Raw genomic sequence first — 20,270 nt, 5'->3', positions numbered from 1 at the left:
GACCCACCAGAACACCCTGATTTAGTCCTGGCCAGACACTTTACCCAACAAAGAGATTAGTAAATATCAGAGCTTACGGACTACAGCCTCCGCTGCAGAGTAGGGAGTGAACTCATTGTCACCAGAGCAGAGGAGGGACAAGTGGCCAGATTCTTGTTGGGGGGTGGGGAGATTCCAAGGTGTTCAGTGGGAGCGGTGGATTGAGGGATGGCCTCCTGTTCAGGGAGCCTGAATCTGCTTCCTCACTGTGACTTCCCTAGCTGTGACCCCTTCCTAGCTCACGTATTATTCAGTCACATGCGTGTATATGTATATGTACATGTACATATGTATTTGTGTGTGGATATGTACACATATAGATAGTGCTTTTAGGGTTTGCAAGATACTTTACATTAACTCTGCATAAACACTCTGAAATGTAGGTGCTGTTATTATCCCCATTTTATAGGTGAGGCAAATGAGAGGAAGCAAGGTTAAGTCACCTGCTGCTTAGGAGTCACACCATTAGTTAATGTCTGAGGCAGGATATGAACTCGGGTCTTCCTGAACCCAAGCCCGGCCCTCTTCACTTTACCGTGCCCCCTCGCTGCCTCTCTAGTAAGTCACCTCGATTCTTTTGGCCTCAGTTTCTTCTCCCATGATGTTCTGATCTTAGAGACTAGAGTGTGGAAAGACTATTTATTTGGGGTAGGGAGACCGGAGGATGAATTCATTTATGGTATGTGTGTGTGTGTGTGTGTGTGTGTGAGAGAGAGAGAGACACCTTGGTCTAGGTGTCCTTCCCCTCCCTGAGCGTTAGTGCCTCTGCTTCTAAAATGAAGAGCCTGGACAAGATCCCAGAATCCCAGAACATGAGAGTTGTCCTGGGTTCGAATCCCCCGTGCTGCTCTTTCCTCCCTGGGCTAAGTCACTTCCTCACTTTGGACCCAATTCCTCCATCTGGAAAAGGAAATGAAGGTCTCTGTTAGTTTTCTGTCTCCTAGCTGCTCAGACAGATGCGTGCCAGCCTTTGACCTTGATCTCAAGAATGGGGCCATGCTGGTGCCTCAGAGACGCTCAGATCAGAGTCATCTAAGCAACTCCATTTTTATCTTGGCATACCTAGGATAACATTTCACATGTTCACATATTAAATACTTTATTATTAGACTGTAGTAAATTGAATCAAATCAGGCAGCGGAACTGGAAGAATCAATCTGTTTCAGCAACATCATTTTACAGAGAAAGACACAGAAGTTCATAGAGGCCCTTGCTAGAGTAATATTATGAACCAACACCAAGAGATATGCGCTGGGAGAAATCCTAGAAATGTAGAAAAGAAAAAGAACTTAAGAATCCTAGAATCTCAGAGCTGAAAGACACCTTGGAATACCACCCCTCCCCCCAAAAAAATATCTGGGCCACCTGTCCTTCCTCTGCTCTGGGGACAGTGAGCTTACTCCCTCCTCCCCATGGAGACCATTGTCAGACAGCTCTGATTTTTAGGCATTTTGTTCTTCTGTTGACCCTCTGAAATGCCCACCTCTTGCTGCCCTCTTGAGCCAAGCAGAGCAGGTCTCATCCCTTCTGCCACAGTGAGAAGTCTTTCAGACGCTCAAAGACAGCCGTTGTATAACATCCCCTCCTAAGACACCTCTTCTGTGTCTAGATTCCTTTAACTCATGTGGAGAAACTGACTTTTTTGTGCCTGAGGTCCCTTTGAAAATCAGTCCAGTGAAGCTGATGAACCCCATCCTAGAATCACATTTGTTTGTTTTTTAAGGCAGTTGGGGTTAAGTGACTTGCCCAGGGTCACACAACTAGTGAGAATCATGTTTGTTAAGGCATAAAATGAGATGGGTAGAATTACAAAGGGAACTCATTCTGTCGATACCTACTTAGCAACATTCAAAAAACAACTTCACAGATGCCGGGGAAGATGCCCTGGACTTTACCCAATGTCTGACACGCCCTTGTCTCAGGTCTATCCCAGGTTGTCATTCCAATAGGGAGGAAGGGGTGTGTGTGGGTGGGTGGGAATAAACATTTATTGAGCACCTACTATGTGCCAGGCACTGTGCTGAATGCTTTATAAATGTTGTCTTATTTGAGATAAACATGTATCAGTGAGTCTCATGTGGGACTTTGGGTGGCCCTCTTCACATCCTGTTTTGTCTGTCTTATGGCTATCTGGTGATGCGGATTATGGAATCTTTGAGTTGGAAGGGACCCCAGTGGGACTGTGCCAACCTCTGCTGAACAGGACAGCTGCAGAAGGGAGGCTCCCCGTGGGCCAGACTGGCTGGACAATGGGAAGGAGGAATGGGCAGATTCTGGAAGCCTCCGGGGCTGGGACCATGTGTAGGGCAAAGGGGCTGAGCCCTCACCACGGAAATTATTAGTTCTGTCTCCTGTTGGTTGCACTTCAGCGTTCCTGCTCCATGAGGCAGCCTGTGCTAATGGAGACAGAAATATCTGGACGGGGTTCTGTTACACAACCCAGAGGCCTTGTTCTGTTCGCCTGGCAGCAGAAGGCAAGGCACCAGAGAGCTCTGCCCGTGGGGATGGGGCTGAGCCCTGGGGACCCGAGGGAAGGGCCAGGAAGCCTCACAGCCCTGGGCAGCGCATGCCCTCAGCGCCGGGAAAGGGATCCCTGCCTTCTAAAGCCTGGGCCTGTGCTGGAGGCTGTGACACGGTGAGCAGGAGGTGGGGGAGGGTGACTGTCTCATCGGTTCTGCGATCTTTGAGGGTTTCTGTCTGGTTCAGTCTCCGCTTCGGCAGCACCCCTGATCTTTGGCTATCCCTGCTCCTTCGTTCACCCTCTGAGGTGGTCAAACTATACGTCTCCTAGTGGTCATTTAGTGTCTGCCATACTTTGTTCTGAGGCCCCTCCCAGCACTGATGTTCCACGTTCTAGAGTTCCTCCCACTCCTAATATCCTCTCTTTTTTTTCTTTTTTTAAGGCAACTGGGGTTAAGGGACTTGCCCAGGGTCACACAGCTAGTAAGTGTGTCAAGCGTTTGGTCTGAGGCCAGATTTGAACTCAGGTCCTCCTGACTCCAGGGCCGGTGCTCTATCCACTGCGCCACCTAGCTGCCCCCCACTCCTAATATTCTCTGTCCTCCTACCTCTCCCCTTGACATTCTGTATTCTAAGGTGTTCCCCAGCTATGACCTTCGGTGTCCTATGTTCCCTCCCAGTTCTGACATTCTTTGTCCTAACCCCTCCGATTCTCTGTTCTAAGACCGCTCCCAACTCTAACACTCTGGGTTCTAAGGCCTCTCTCATCTCTGAGATTCTGTCTTCTATACTCTGACATTCCATTTTGTAAACTGATGATTCCAGCAGTCTGTGTTCCATGGTCTTTTCCAGATTAGAGATTCTCTGCTGCCCCTCCTTTCTAAGCTCCCTATTGGTTCTAGCCTTCCATGCTCTGTGTTCTAATTAATGTTCTAGGCTCCCTCTGACACTAGTGCTCCGAGCCCTTCTGTGGTAGGCTGCTCCAGGGCCGCTTCTCTCTTACCACTCTACCCACCCCCCACTCCCGCCCTGTGTCCCCTGTTGTGTTTATGTCCTGATCGTGGGCCCTCCTGGGTTGGCTTTCACCAGCTGCTGCAGTGAGGGAAGAGAAAGCCACCTGGCCGCTTCTCGGGATTCGAATGTTTACGGTACCGAAGGAGATGAAAAGGCAGCCCATCGATCTTGTTGACCGGCCCTAAACATTGCATATATTCCTGGGGCCTGGGGACTCAGCTGGGGCTGGGGCTCTGGTGAGGAAACCCTCTTGTCCAGGCTGGCTTTGAAACCTTCATGTTCTGAAACGAGCCCAGAAGGGACCCAGGCTGGCATCTGGGAAATCAGGCATCAGGCCTAATGACTGTCAGGCAGCCGGCCCAGGAGAACTGGAATCCATCAGCCAATCAGTCAACCCACAAATATTTATTGATCGCCTGCTCTGGGTTGGCCACGGCTCTTCATTCCCTTTTCTGGCTTCAGTGTGTTGGACAGCATTGGAGGGTGTGAATGTCTTTAGGACAGATTCTTGGGGGCTGTAAAATCTTTTGTTTTCCAGCATCCCATCTCTGTTGGGAAACTGTCCCCATGATGCCTGCCACATTTTCCTGGAGGCTCTCCCCTCCTCCCCAGCTAAAAGGGTTTCCTCCTATCTACCGACCCTACTTAGAACTTGGTTCTGTCTACAGAACCTTGTATCCTACTTGAATGAAGCAGTCAGTGGCTCAGTGGATTGAGCGTTGGGCCTGGAGTCAGGAAGACCCGAATTCAAATCCAGCCTCAGATACTTCCGAGGGCTAGACCTTCAGTCAGGAGACCTGTGGGGAGGAGATCTAGGGGAGACCTAAGAGCTGTCGTCAGCTGACTACACATGACTAATGTCACATAGTCGTGTTCTCCTTGACCCCAGAGGGCAGATCTGGGAGCAGTAGGGGAACCTGGCATCTAAGGTCCATTCCAGCTCAAATCATGGGGCCTGGCTCCCCAGAGTTTTGGTCCTTCTTGGTCACTTTGCGTGTTGCTGACCCTCAGTTTGCCATACCTGCCAACATGGTCAGAGTTAAGTCTGCCATACCTCTTCCTGACCCACCCACATAGGTGGCAGTTCTTATTCAGGGATGGTTTGGATAGATGCCTCCATGGTCCCTTCCAGCTTTAACGATTGATCAATAAACACTTATTAAGCACCTACTATGTGCCAGGCACTGTGCTAATTGCTGGGGATAAAAAAAAAAGAGGCAAAAGACAGTCCCTGCCCTCAATGAGCTGACAGTCTAATGGGGAGGACAACATGCAAACAAATATAGACAAAGTCAGCTATATATGGGGGATAAATAAGAGATAATTAACAGAGGGAGGGCACTGGAGAAGGCTTCCTATAGAAGATGAGATTTTAATTGGGGCCTTAAGGAAGCCAGAGAGGTTAGTATATGGCACAATGGGGCAAATTCCCAAATAGGAAGCTCTTTAATAAATGAACTTTCATTCATTTATTTAACAATCAACAATAGTCAGCAAGCATTTATTAAGCACCTACTATGTGTCAGGCACTGTGCTAAGCAATAGGGATACACAGAAAAGCAAAAACAGTTCCTGTCCTCAGGGGACTTACAGTCTGATAGGGAAGAAAATATGCAAATCACTATGTACACGCAAGATACATATATATATATATGAGTGATATGTATGTAGGTAGGTAGCTATGCACACATATATTTATATAGAGTAAATTTGAGGCAAATTTTCTTAGGGAAGGAAATGTGGGTGGTGTAGGGGGGAGACTGGGAAAGGCTTCCTACAGGGGGTGGGATTTGCGCTGAGTCTGGAAGGAAGCTAGGGAAACGAGAGTGTAAAGATGTGGAGAAAGAACATTCTAGAAGTGGGCATTCATTCACTCATTCATTCTCACTCATTCATTCACTCATAGCCAATCCAAACCTTATTTTCACCATCTATAAAATGGGGGTAGTAATCATTACACGCCCTCCTTCTGCGACTTGTTGTGAGATAAACTCTTTGTTGATTTTCTTGTGTTATTCATCCATGAGTGACCATTTTCTTTACTTCTCCATAGTCTACATTTTCCCCTTTAAGCTGTCAGCCCCTTCCAAGCTCAGCTCAGATACTGCCTCCTCCAGGAAGGCCTCCCTGATCTCCCCAGCTGGGCAGCATGAAGTGTACTTCCTCTCCTCAGATTAGTTGGGAATTTTCCTCAGCCTCTCCCTTCTCCCACTTACCTGTGTGCAATCACCCTCTCCCCCGATATTCCCAGGTAGAACTGAAGCTCTTTGAGGGCAGAGACCCTGTTTATTTTCATCCCGGTGTCCCCAGCTCATGGTAGACAATATGTCACACCTTTGAGACAGGGGTGGACAGTCCCCCATACAGAATCCTGTCCAGGGGGGCTAGCCTCGCTTTGGGAAGGGGCTTGGATGAGGGACTCCCAAAGGTCACTTCCAGCTCAGAGAGGCTATGATTCTCACTGGCCCCTCTGACTGTGGACCTGGCCCAGAGGGTCATAGAAGCAGCAGAAATCATTTCTTAAGCCCTCACCTACAGAGAGCCAGCCAGAGAGTAGGTGCTTAATAAATAAGTATTTGTTACTCAGCTGGGGCTGGGGCTCTGGCGCAGACAACCCTCTTGTCAACGCTGGTTTTGAAACCTTCATGTTCTGAAACAAGCCCAGAAGGGACCCAGGCTTAATAAATGGTGTTGACTTGACTTGACTTATCAATCCCTAGAGAAACAAGAACGTGGAGACTAGACTAGAAGCTCCCTGAGGGCGGGGACTACTCCACTTTTTTCTCGGTATGTCTAACGTAGTGTAGCAGCAGCACACAGCTGATGCTTAATGAATGACCGTTGAGCTATGTTTTGGAAAGCCTCCAGAGTGGAGTTCCTGTCTTCACTGTGGTGAGGAGGGTCACTTTGAGGCCCTAAGACACTCAGGGACAGGAAGCTGTCCTGCCCAGCCTATCTTTGTCCCCTTTTGGATAAAGGTACACAATGCCCCAGGCTCAGGGACTGATCACGTGACTGGTCATTCTGTATGTTGGCCTGATGGGAACATCAGCTCCTGCCCACTGCTTTCTTGGGTCAGGGGGGCCTCTCTGTCCAAGCCCCCTCTTCCTCAGAAGGTTGCCCACAGGGGCTGCCTGGCCAGCTGTGCGGAGGGGGTATTTATTACACAGGCCTCTTTTCAGAAGCTCTACCAGGCTCCTGTCAGGGAGCAGGGGGGCAGAAATGGAGCCTCTGTCTGTGCCGCTTAGGGAACCCTAGGGCTCGCTTGTTAAAGCCGGTTTCTTTTACCCAGGCAGGGGAATGGTATTACTTAAATTTTCCTAAAACATTGATTTTTCTAAATGTCTCTCCACCCTCCCCTCCCCAATCCAGACTCTTTTTAATCTCCCTTTTGGGAATGGATAAGGGACTTTATGTAGAAAAGGGTTAGTTCAGTGGAAAGAATACGAATTTGGGGTCAGAAGACTGAACACTCACTCCCTTGGTGACCTGAGCTCATCAAGGCCCTCCCCCTCTCTGGGCCTCAGTTTCCTTTTTGGTAAAATGAAGGGGCTGGACTTGATAGCCTTCAAGAGCTCCATGATTATGACTCACCTTTGGAGGGGGGCTAGGCAACTTTTAAAAAGTCATTTTTCTTAATTTTAGGCGAATCAGTGACTGGAGAACCAGCGAGGGCGTCACTCTGCTTCAGTAAAAGGACTTTCCTCACCTGGGAGTTCCCAATACAGTCCAGTCCCTGCCTCTTTTATGGATCACTTTTGTTTGTATATTTCCTTTATTTCTCAAGGTATCACTTCTTCCTCTGCCCAGAGAAGTGGGAAGAAACCGGAATCCTTAACAAAAAAGGGAACTTTTGTAAAAAAAATATTTGGATAACTGTGCTTCAAGATAAATGATTTCCTTTGTAAACCTGCACATTTTACTTTATACATTTTAAGAGCATAATTCTGAGGGCCTCCCTAGGCTTCCTCAGACAGTGGGGCCGGAGGGGCCCGAGGACGTGAGGAAACGCTGAGAACTCCTGCCTCATAACAAGGAATACAAGAGCACTTCAGCAAAACTAACGAGCCCAACTATCACGTCTGACCGTGAATGCCCTGTTCCACACCCCTAGGCCCCCGCTATGATGAAACAGAGGATCTGAGTTCAAGTCTCACCTTGGACACTTACTTTCTGTGAGACCTTGGGCAAGTCAGATCTTCTTTCCTCCAAGTTCAACACTTGGTCCTCTTGAATGTCTCATGAACGAATGAATGAAAAACATTTATCCACCACCTACTTTATGCCTTTGGATTCCAATTTAAAAGTGATGTAGAAAGGAGAGATTGGACCAAAGCCCCTGCCAGCTCTAAACTCTGTTTTATCATCATCATCACTAGCCTTTATTATGGTACTTTGAGATTTACAAAGCACTTCATCTGTGCTATCTTATCTGAGCCTGTGACCGGGGTAATTAGACTTTGGGTGGTCCCAAAAGACCAAACAGAGCAATGAGTGGACATTAGAGAGAGGTCAATATCAATTTGATATAAGAAGGCCAGTAGTAGAATGGGTTGCCTTAAAAGGTAGTAAGCTCCCCGTCCCTGGAAGTGTTCAAGGATAGGTTCTTATCATGGATATTATTGTACGAATTCCTACTTTGAGCAGGAACTTGAATGAAATGACCAATGAAAGTCCCTTCAAAGTCCAAAATTTTTCATTGTGTGACTCAGAAAGGGCTCTGGACTTTGGGAACTTTCAGTCCATTGGGGGAAAGAAGAGTTAACACAGACAGACCGAGGACTGAGGGCCAGCAGTGCGGAGTGCCCGGTACTGGGCATGGTCAGCTGATGGGAGGGGATGCGCCAGGTCAGGGTCGTAAGGCCTTGGGATGTTTCAGGGAGGAGGGGCCCTTGAGATCATCTGGTCAGTGCTTTAATTTTACAACAGAGGAAACTGAGGTCCCTGGTCCTCTTCCTGCTGCTCAGGCCTTGCTTCTGAAATCCCCTTCCACCCACTCTGCATAGATATTGTATGTCCACAGTCATTGGCGTGTTGTTCATCTGCCCGTATTAGAACATGAACATCCTGAGGGCAGGGATGGGGTTTTGCCTTTTTCTGTATCCCTAGTACTAAACACAGGACCTGGCTCATAGTAGGTGGTTGATAAATGTGTATCATCGACTGACTGACTGACCTTTGACAAGAGGGGCTATCCCCCCTGTCGTCCCACCCGCTCCAGCACTTTGTGTATATTTTGTATTTATTTATCTACATTTGTGTTGTCTCTCCCTATTTGAATGTAAGCTCCCTGAGGGCAGGAACTGCTTTGATATTGTCTTTGTATCTCCAGCATTTAGTAAATGCTTGTTGAATTGACTTGGTTGGGCTAGACTCCTTGGCACCCAAAGTAGAGACCAGCCAGGGTCCTGCCTCATGGAGCTTATAGTCACAATCATGGAAGACAAAGCTAGTTATCAAAGATAACTGCGCTGTCGAGATAGCCACTGAGATATCTCGAAAACACCAGATTATGAGAGGAGTGCCTTGGATGGATGTAAACCAAGGGTCAGTGTGGGGTCTGTCCTTCCTCTCTTGGGGCTGAGGGTGTGATCCTGGGAGGCTCCCTGGAGGTGGTGACCCGGAGCTGGGCCTTAAAGAATGAGGAGGGATTGCTTAGGGAAAGGAGCAGAGAAGGTGTGCAGGTGCAGGGACCAGTCTGAGCCAAGGTAAGTGGGCATAGGTTGGCATCCTAGCTCGGACAACGTGTATCTTGGATGAGAGGTCTTTTTCAGAAGTCCGGGTTCGTGAGGCATTTTTGCCGTCCTGACGATGGCTTAGTGTTTCTAAGGCACTTGTTTTGCAGCCCCCTGTGGAGGGAGGCCGGCTACTGATTATTATCCCCATTTTACAGATGAAGAAAACAGAAGCTGCTGGAGATTCAGGGATGAGGCGTCCGCACCAGGTCTTCTGCATAGCACGGGGCAAAGCCTGGAGCAGAACCCAGCTCTGCAGGCTCCCGGGCCCCTGGCTTTTCCATGTCTCATCATCCCTTGGGCCTGGTGTCTGGGGCTCCGTGCCCAGCCCTGTTCATTTTCTCCTGGGGCCGACCCTTGGAGGGTGTGAGCCCTTTGGCTCAGGATGGATGGGACACTGTTTCTGTAACTGCCCCTGTAGGAGAGGCACTGGTGAGCCTCAGACTCCTGTCTGGAGCACTGGGCCAGGCCGAGGACAACAGGACTTTGATGGTTCCCGTGGTTGTGGGAGAAGGGAGGAGCAGAGCCTGGGCTTGGCTCTGGGCCCCAGGTGTCAGCCCCACCTTCATCATCGCAGCCCCCCCACCTCTTTCCATCCTGGTCTGGCTTCTCCTGAGAACCAGGCTGCCAGAATGGGCCTTTATAAGGGCCATGGCAGAGGCTCTGGGCCGGCCTCCCCTGCCGCAAGACCCATTCCCTTGTATCCTCCCTCTTCTCTCAAATGAGTCAGCTGTGATACACGTGAGCCTTGGACCCGGAGGCCAGCACCTCCTACTACAGCCCTGCCTCGCATGCTAACTGTTTTAGAAAAATCATTTTTATTTCGTCAAATATTTCCCAATTACATGTAAAATTTTTGACAATCGTTTTTTAAAATTTTGAGTTTCAAGTTCTCTCCCTCCACCTCCTTGCGAAAGCAAGCAATTTGATATCGATTATACATGTGAAGTCATGCAAAATGTATTTCCATATTAGCCATGTTACAAAAGAAATCGCAGACAAAATAAAACGATAAAAATAAAGAAAATTTAAAAGTATGCTTTGATCTGCCATGAGTTCATCAGTTCTCTCTCTGCAGGTGGATAGCATTTTCCACTGTCTTGATCAGAGTAGCTAAGTCTTCCACAGCTGATTATCATATGTATATTATATATAATCAGTTTTTATATTTATATAAAATATAAATTTTATACGTATATATATTTACATATATATATATTTACAAATACGTCCTTTCTCCTTTTCTTTGATCTCTTTGGGACAGACCTAGTATTGGTACAGACAATACTAGGGGACAGACCTAGTATTACTCATATTCATGAGTAAGCATAGTTTTACAGATTTTTGGGTGTAGTTCCAAATTGTTCTCCAGAATAGTTAGCCTAGTTCACTACTCCACCAGCAATGGATTAGTGTCCCAATTTTTCCACATCATCTCCAGCATTTCTCATTTTCCTTTTCTGCCATGTTAGTAAATGACAGGAATGAGTTAGTATCTCAGAGATGTTTTTCTTTGCATTTCTCTAATCAGGAGTGATTCAGAACATTTTTCACATGACTTAATAACTGATTTCTTCTTCTGAAAACTGCCTATTCATATCCATTGACCATTTATCAATTGGCAGATGGTTCTTATTTTTATAAATTTGGCTCAGTTCCCTATATATTCGAGAAATGAGACCTTTATCAGAGAAACTTGCTCTAAAAAATCCCCCCCCATTTTCTTTTTTCTTTCTAACCGTAAAATGGCATTGGTTTTTTTTATGCAAAAACTTCTTAATTTCATGTAATCAAAATTATCTATTTTACATTCTCTAATCCTCTCTATCTCTTGTTTGGTTATAAACTCTTCCCTTATCCATAGATCTGACAGATTTTTTCTATACTGCTCCAATTTACTTATATCAGCCTTTATGTCTAAATCATTTATCCATTTTGATGCAATATCTTGGTATATGATGTGAGATGCTATTCTACGCCTTGTTTCTGCCAATTTTCCAGTTTTCGCATTTTGTCAAATGCTGAGTTCTTACCCCAGAAGCTTGGATCTTGGGGTTTATCAAACACTGGATTACTATGGTCATTTACTACTATGTATTGTGTACCTAATCCATTCCACTAACCCACCGCTCTGTTTCTTAGGCAGTACCAGATTGTTTTGATGATTACTTCTTTGTAATGGAGTTTGAGATCTGGAGCTGCTGAACTGCCTTCCTTAACTTTTTTTCATTGATTTCTTCAATATTCTTGACCTTTTGTTTTTCCAGATGAATTTTGTTACTATTTTTTATTGCTCTGTAAAATAACTCTTTGGTAGTTAGATTGATATGGCACTGAATAAATAAGTTAACTTAGGAAAAATCATCATTTTTATTATACTTATGAACAATTACTATTTATCCATTTGTTTAGATCTGACTCTCCTGTGTGTGAAAAATGTTTTGTAATTGCTGTTCATATAATTCCTGGTTTTGTCTTGGCAGATAGACTCCCAAGTATTTTATATTGTCTATAGTTGTTCTAAATGGAATTTCTTTTTTTATCTCTTCCTGCTAGGTTCTGTTGGCAATATATAGAGATTCTGATGATTTATGTTATGTTATATGTTATATTTATATATATTTTATATATGTTATATTTATTTAATATCCTGCAACTTCATTGAAGTTGTTCATTTTTTCAAGTAGTTTTTTAGTTGATTCTTTAGGGTTCTCTAAGTATGCCGTCATATCATCTGCAGAGAGTAAGAGTTTTGTTTTTTCGATGTCTATTTTTATTCCTTCAGTTTCTCTTTCTTAGCTTATTTCTGCAGCTAACATTTCTAACACAGAATTGAAGAATAGTGGTGATGACAGACATCCTTGCTTCACCTCTGAGCATATTGGGGAGGTTTTTATAAACTCCATTACAGATAATGCACACTTTTGGTTTTAGATAGATACAACTTATAATTTTAAGAAAAACTCCTTTTATTCCTGTACTTTCTAGTTGTTGTTGTTGTTGTTTTTTTTTGTTTAGTAAGAATGGGTGTCGTATTTTATCAAAGCCTTTTTCTGTATTTATTGATATAATAATATTATTCTTGTTGTTTTTGTTATCGATATGGTCAATTATGTTGATAGTATTCCTAATACTGAACCAGCCCTGCATTCCTGTGGAAGTCCTACTTTGGGATTTATACAGTGATCTTCGTGATTTATTGCTGTAATGTCCTTGCTAGTATTTTATTTAAAATTTTCCCATAGATACTCATTAAGGAAATCGGTCTATAGTTTTCTTTCTTCGTTTTTGTTCTCCCTGGTTTAGGTATCAGCACCATATTTGTGTCATAAAAGGAATTTGGGAGGATTCCTTCTTTACATATTTTTTCAGATAGTTTATGTAGTATTGGGACTAATTGTTCCCTAAATATCTGGTAAAATTCATTTGTAAATCTGGTCCTGGGAAATTTTTTCTTAGAGAGCTCATAGATGGCTTGTTCAGTTTTTTCCTAAGATAAGGTTATTTAAATATTCTATTTCCTGTCCTGTTAATCTGGGCAGTTTATATTTATGTAAATATTCATCCATTTCACTTAGATTGTCAGTTTTACTGGCACATAATTGGGCAAAATAACTCCTAATAATTGTATTAATTTCATCCTCACTGGTGGTACATATACCTTTTACGATTTTGATACTAGTAATTTGGTTTTCTCTTTTTTAAAAATCAAATTCACCAATGGATTGTCTATTTTATTGATTTTTCATAAAACCTGCTTTTCATTTTGTTCAATTTTTTTCTTTAAATTTTATTAATCTCTCCTTTGATTTTTAGGATTTCCATTTTGGTGTTTAATTGGGAATTTTTTATTTGTTCTTTTTATAGTTGTTTTTAGTTGTATGTTTAGTTCACTGATATTCTCTCTCTGTCTCTCTCTGTCTCTGTCTCTGTCTCTCTCTCTCTCATTGATGTATGTGTTTAGAGATTTAAATTTTTCCAGAAATACTGCTTTGGCTGCATCCCATAAATTTTAGAATGTTCTTTTATTGTTGTCATTCTCTTTATTGAAATAATTGACTGTTTCTATGATTTGTTCTTTGATCCACTTGTTCTTTAGGATTAGATTATTTAGTTTCCAATTAGCTTTTGATCTATGTTTCCATGGCCCTTTATTAAATGTAATTTTTATTACATCATGGTCTGAAAAGGATGCATTTAATATTTCTGCTTTTCTGAATGTGGTTGTGAGGTTTTCCTACCTTAATACATGATTAGTTTTTGTGAAGATGCCATGTACAGCTGAGAAAAAGGTATACTCCTTTCTATTCCCAGTTTTCTCTAGAGGTCTATTATATCTAACTTTTCTAAAATTCTGTTCATTTCCTTGATGTCTTTCTTATTTACTTTATAGTTAGATTTAGCTAGCCCTGAGAGGGGAAGGTTGAGGTCCTCCACTAGTATAGTTTTACTGTCTGTTTCCTCCTATAATTCATTTAACTTTTCCTTTAAGAATGTGGATGCAATGCCATTTGGTGCATATGTGTTTAGTATTAATATTACTTCATTATCTATGGTTTCTTTTAGAAAGATATAGTTTCTCTGCCTGTCTTTTTAAATTAGGTTTATTTTTGTTTTTGCTTTGTCTTATATCGCGGTCGCTGCTCCTGCTTTTTTTTACTTCAGCTGAAGCATCATAGAGTCTACACACTGGATTTTAACTCTGTCTGTCTCTCTGTTTCAAGATTGTTAGATTCTGGTTTTTAATCCATTCTGCTCTTCACTTCCATTTGATGGGTGAGATCATCACATTCACATTCATAGTTATGATTACTAACTATGCATTTCCCTCCATCTTATTTCTTCTGTTTATCTTGTTCTCTCTCTCTCTGTCTCTCTGTCTCTGTCTCTGTCTCTGTCTCTCTCTCTCTTTCTCTCTCTCATCAAGTCTGTTTTGCTTCTGACCGCTGCCCTCTTTTATTTGTCCTTCCTTTTATCCCAATCCCCCTTTCTCATAACTCCTTCCCTTCTTATTTCCCTGTTGGGTAAGATAGATTTCTATTACCAATTGAGTGTGTATTTGTATACATATATACATATGTGTATGTGTATATATATATATATACACCTACATACATACACACATATACACACATACACATACATATACATACATATACATACATTCATACATAGACATATATGTGTGTTTCCCTCTTTGAACGAATTTAGATGTGTGTGGTTCAAGCATTATCCTCTTCTCCATTTCCCCCTCCACTATAAAAGCTCTTCCTTGCATACGTCTTTTTTTTTTTTTTGTGAGGCAATTGGGGTTAAGTGACTTGCCTAGAGTCTAACACATACAGCTAGTGAGTTTTATGTGTCTGAGGCCGCCTTTGAACTCAGGTCCTCCTGACTCCAGGGCCAGTGCTCTATCCACTGCACCACCTAGCTGCCCCCTTGCACACCTCTTTTATGTGAGATAATTTCCCCCACTCTGTTCTCCTTTCCCCCTTGCTCAGGGCATCCCTCTTTCTCACCTATCCATTTTTTTTTGCTGCATTATCCCAACACAATTAACTCACTCCCACACCATCTTTTTATGTAAAAATCCTTCTAACTGCCTTAATAATGATAAAGTTCTTAAGGAGTTACATGTAGAATTTTCCCATATAGAAATGTAAACAGTTTCCTCTTACTGAGTCCCTTATGATTTCTCTTTAGTGTTTACCTTCTCATGTATCTCTTGAGTCTTTTATTTGAAAGTCAGAGTTTCTATTTACCTCTATTTTTTTTCATCAGAAATGCTTGAAAGTCCCCTATTTAATTAGATATCCATTTTTTCCCTTGAAAGATTATGCTCACCCTTGCTGGGTAGGTTGTTCTTGGTTGTAATCCTATCTCTTTTGCCTTCCAGAATATCATATTCCAAGCCTTTTGCTCCTTTAAAATGGTGGATGCTAAATCTTGTGTGATCCTGACTGCGGCGCCACAATATTTCAGTGGTTTCTTTCTAGCTGCTTGAAGTGTTTCCCCTTTGATCTGGGAGCTTTGGAGTTTGTCTATAATATTCCTTACAATTTTCATTGTGGGATCTCTTTTAGGAGGTGATTGGTGGATCCTTTCAGCTTCTATTTTATCCTCTGGTTCTAGGACATCAGGGTAGTTGTCTTTGATAATTTCTTGAAATAGGCTGTCTAGGCTCTTTTTTTGATCATGGCTTTCAGGTTGTCAAATAATTCTCAAATTACCTCTCTTCCTGATCTATTTTCCAGATCAATTGTTTTTTCAAATGAGATAGTTCATATTTTCTTCCATTTGTTTAAACTTTATTTTATTGTTTCTTGATGTCTCATAGAGCCATTAGCTTCCACTTCTCCAATTTCAGTTTTCAAGGAATTATTTTCACCAGTGAATTTTCATAGTTCTTTTCTATTTGCCCAATTCTGTTTTTTAAAGTTATTATTTTCTAAAGTATTTTTGTCCTTTTTTTTTACCAGACTGTTAATTTTCTTTTCATAATTTTCTTCCTTTGCTTTCATTTCTTTACCTACTTTTTCCTCTACCACTTTTAATTTTGAAAATAATTTTTAACTCTTCCAGGAATTCTTCTTGTACTTGTGTCCAATTCCCTTTTTTACTTTGAAGCTTTGCTTGTAGCTGTTTTGATTTCATTGTCTTTTTCTGAGTTTGTGTCTTGATCTTCCCTGTCACCGTAGTAGCTTTCTCCGGTCAGGTTCTTTTTGTTGCTGTTGTTTGCTTATTTTTGCACCCTATTTCTTGATTTGGAACTTTATGTTAATGTTGGGCTCTGTTCCCAGCATGCGGTGGGACCGTCTCAAGCTTCAGGCTTTTTCACACTGCTGTTTTTAGAGCTAGCTCTGGGCAGTTGGAAGTGTTTGGTGCTTCCAAAGGGGTATGATCTGGGGATAGATGTAGTCACTTCTCTCTTGTCTGTACTCTGGTCCTTACCCAGGAAGGGCCCCTCATCCCTTGGGATTGCAATTGATGCTGCTCCTCCAGTCTCTTCCTCCCTTGGGACCAGAAGTGATACTGTCCCTCAGGGCTCCCACTCTTAACTAAAAGTGCTCCTCTCTTCCCTTGAACTAGGACCCAGAAGTCGGCATAGGCAGTGGAGCTGCCAGTGTCTGGTCCTTTGTCCTGTGCTAGCACTGGGTCCCGTGCTAGCGCTGGGTCCCCTGCGGTCTCTTTTTGATTAGTTACCAGATTCTCTTACCTTCTCCACCTTTAGACCTCCCAAAGTGACTATTGCTTCTGTCTCTACCATCTGGTCCCATCCACATGGACTCTGGGCCACCCTCCTCCCCTGTGTCACTGATCTCTCCTTCCAACCTCCTACATTGTCGTGGGCTGGGAGAATGTCTCACTCTGACCTTTTGTGTGCTCTGCCACTCCAGAATTTGATTTGAAGTGTTATTCTAAAGTCGTTGGGAGAGCTCAGCTGAGTACTTTCTCTACTCTGCTATCTTGGTTTGGGCCTCCACCCCATGCTTCCTTGTGGAATCTCTGACAGAATTCTTTTAACTTTCCATGCCTCAGTTTCATCACCTGTAAAATGGGGATAATCATCCTGTTACTACCTCCCTTAAAAGTTCTGGTTAGGGTAAGTGAGGTGAGATCTGTAAAACACCATGGAAAGTGATAATTTCGGTTGTCCAGAAACTCAGATCTATGTCTATGTCCTCTGATACTGAGGTACTCTCATCAGTTAAGGAGCATTAATTAAGTATCTGCTATGTGTCAGGCTCCTGTATTGGGCACAGGAAATGGAGAGACCAAAGGGAAACAATCCCTCCCCTCAAGGGTCTTACATTCTACTGGAGGAGAACATATGTACATATGTAGGTATCTATAAGCTGTATACAAAATAGATGAAAGATAATGGGAGCCTGGGGATCAGGAAAGGCTTCATATGGAAGGGGGCCTTGAGCTGAGTTGTGACAGAAATAAGGCAAGCTGAGAGTGTGAGGGAAATGCCCTCCAGGAACGGGGAGCAGTCCTGTGCAAACACACAGAGACCAGAGATAGACTTCTGGCTGTAAGGAACAGTAAGATGACCCGTTTGGCTGGACCTTAGAATGCCTGAAGAGGAGGAATGTGGAATGAGGATAGAAATAGAAATTGGAGTCAGATTGTAAAAGAAGGCATTCAATGCCAGAGAGAAGAGTATCTTTTATTCTGTGCTCCTCATGGGAAGGCTCTTGTGTTTATTAAGCCTCCGGGCAATAGGGTCAGACCTTCCCTTTAGGAATTTCACCTTGGCAGCTGCATGGAGGCTGGATTAGAGTGAGGAGACACTTGAGGCCAATTAGAAGGCTGTTGCACTAGGCTAGTTGAGAAGAGATGGAAACTTGAACCAGAGTGGCGGCAACTTGAGTGGAGAGAGATTTCCTAGAGATAGAATTGGGAAGGCTTGGGAGTTGAAGGAGGGAAGGAAATTGCGGATGGTATCCGTATTGCAAACCTGAGCAAGAGGACCTGTATTATAGGTCACCTCAACAGAAAGTGGGGAGTTGGAAAGAGCAGAAGGTCTTGGGGGAAAGATGAGTTTTTGGACCCATCTCTGAGATGCCTGATTTGAAATGCCCCATAGGCAGTTGGTGATATGGAACAGATTGTGGCTGTAAACAGAAATCGTTTGCAGAGAGACGATCATCAGACCCCTGGGAACTGATGAAATCTCCAAGGGAGAGTGCAGCTGAGAGGAGTTCTCATGGCTGAGCGTTGGGAGACGCCTCTAAGGAAGATGAGATGGATGACGACTTCGCAAAGGAGCAGTCAGGTCAATAGGAGGGAGCCCAGACAGAGACCGGTGCCAGGGAAGGCGAGAGAACCAGGAGGAGAGAGGGAGCACCAGGGAGGCCGCGAAGGATGAAGATGCAGAGGAGACAGAGGGGCGTTTAAGTGGGGCGTTGATGTCAGAAGCCAATACAGAGAATCGAAGATCAAGAGAGGTTAAGGAGCAGATGACACAGCTCTGAGTCCTTGGATGGAAGAGGGCGGATGACACAGAGAGCCGTCCCTGGACCACAGGGGATGGTCGACCAAAGTCTGGTCTTCTGAACAACAGACGATGATGCAGAGTCTGGGGGTATTTGACCCAAAGGGACACGTGGTGGGGTCTGCTGACTCAGATCTAGGTTACCTTCCCCTGGTGGTCAAGGTTTGACCATGTATCCTCCACTGTCTGCCGTCCCGTGACTCACATTTGTGTCATCAGCCCCCTGGCCCCGGGGAACTCAGCTCTGTCATCGTCATGCGCCACTGTCCCCTGGTGGTCTGGGGGCAGCTCAGAGCTGTGTCATCTCTTCTCTGCCATTCTCTGATAGCTCTCCTTTTCCATCCGGGATCTCAGATCTGTGGTCTCACTGATTTGTTGTGTTAGAGACACAGATCTCATCTCCTGATGGGAACCCCAGTCATGGTCCTGGAGCATTCTCCTTCCCTGCGTAAGCCTTCAGACATCCATACCATTGCTCCTGCAGCTTTGCTCGTCCCACAGAGCCCGAGCAATCTCCTTGGCCAAGCAAAGCCAGATATTATAAGGTGACTTAAATCCTTGGGGGGCAGAATCAGTCAGTCAGTCATCAATCAGTAAACATTTATGAAGCTCCTACTATGTGCCAGACACTGTACTAAGAACTAGGGATAAAAATACAGAAGAAAAAAGTCCCTGCCCTCAAGAAGCTTACAATGTAATGAAAACTACCGTAGCGAATACCGTATTGTTCAAACTAATTATTGAATAATCCTCTTGTTCCTGAATCCTGGGGCCTGGAGTTTGCTCTGTGCAATTGAGCTTTTTAAATCTACTTAGAAAAAGTGGGCAGAGGCACCTTTGATCCTGGAATGTTTGTCTGACGCTATGTCAAGCCCCCAGACCTGCTGAATATTGCTAGTTGTGTTAGAGAAGGCCAACAAGGAAGCCAGTGAGGGGAATGTCAGAGCTGGGAGGGGCCTTAGAACTGGGAATGTCAGAGCTGGGAGAAAGCTTAGAACAGGGGATGTCAGAGCTGGGAGGAAGCTTGGAACAGGGGATGTCAGAGCTGGGAGGGACCTTAAAACAGAGACTCAGAGCTGAGAGTGTTCTTAGAACAGGAAATGTCAAAGCCTGAAGGGGTCTTAGAACAGGGAATGTCAGGGCTGGGAAGGGGCCTTAGAACAGGGAATGTCAGAGCTGAGAGGGTCTTTAGGACAGAGAAGATCAGAGCTAAAACGACTTTAAAACAGAATTTCAGAGCCAATGGATCTTGAGGACGAAATAGAACATAGAATTTCATAATTGAGAGGGACCTTGGAAAATAGAATGTTAGAACATAGAAACATTATAACCAGCAGAGCTGGAAAACACCTTGGATCAAAGACTGTTAGCATGTAGAGCCCCAGATTGGGGTTAAGAAGATGGGGACATATCAACATTGCCTAGTGAAGGCTTATTACTACTGCTCATTTCTAGAGGATTTTGTGTTTTTCAGAGTCATTTTCCCACATTCTCGTTTCCTCCTTCCAATATCTGGAGGGTGCTATCGTGACGGCTCATGGTTCTAGATAGACGGCCCTTCAGAGCCTCCTCCATGGGCTTTCTTTTTGGTCCCCTGCTCCCCCATCTTGTTCCCGAGGGCCCCCTGTGGCCACTCAAACATCTCTCTCCCCTTTCTCTCTTTCTGCTAGTGAATGGTGGCTACAGCCACTGTCACCTGACCCCGGAGAAGAGCCTGCTGGGCATAGAGATGACAGACAGCACGGTCCCCGTCTGCCGGCAGAGCCTGTTCATTCATGCCGCCAACCCCGGCCCCCGGGACCACCCGATGCCCTGTGAGCGACGCCTCCACGTTGGGCAGGCCAACCTGACTCACTCAGACAACAGGTACTGACCGCCCCTCCTGGGAATGGGTTGTGAGAAGCAGCAGGTGCCCAGGCCGGGGCCCCTTCAGCTTCCTCTGTCCGTGTGACTGTCTCTAGAGGGAGCTCGGAAAATGGGGAGAGGGTGTGGTGAGGATCTAATGAGATCAGTGTTCAGAC

General features: G+C 44.4%; 1 protein-coding gene across 1 annotated transcript in view; it reads left to right on the top strand.

Annotated features, from left to right (window-relative positions):
* The window catches only part of GLIS1 (GLIS family zinc finger 1), a 261,557-nt gene that overhangs the window by 114,564 nt on the left and 126,723 nt on the right, over nucleotides 1-20,270 (top strand). The window contains exon 2 of the mRNA XM_027852726.1: nucleotides 19,920-20,115. Within this exon, the coding sequence (XP_027708527.1) occupies nucleotides 19,920-20,115 (196 nt within the window). The remainder of the gene's footprint in view (nucleotides 1-19,919; nucleotides 20,116-20,270) is intronic.

This window comes from Vombatus ursinus, unplaced genomic scaffold (genome assembly GCF_900497805.2).
Source record: "Vombatus ursinus unplaced genomic scaffold, bare-nosed wombat genome assembly UNPS02009824.1, whole genome shotgun sequence".
Lineage (NCBI taxonomy): Eukaryota > Metazoa > Chordata > Mammalia > Diprotodontia > Vombatidae > Vombatus > Vombatus ursinus.
The sequence above is the reverse complement of the archived record's forward strand: the minus strand, read 5'-3'. Positions and strand labels throughout refer to the sequence as shown.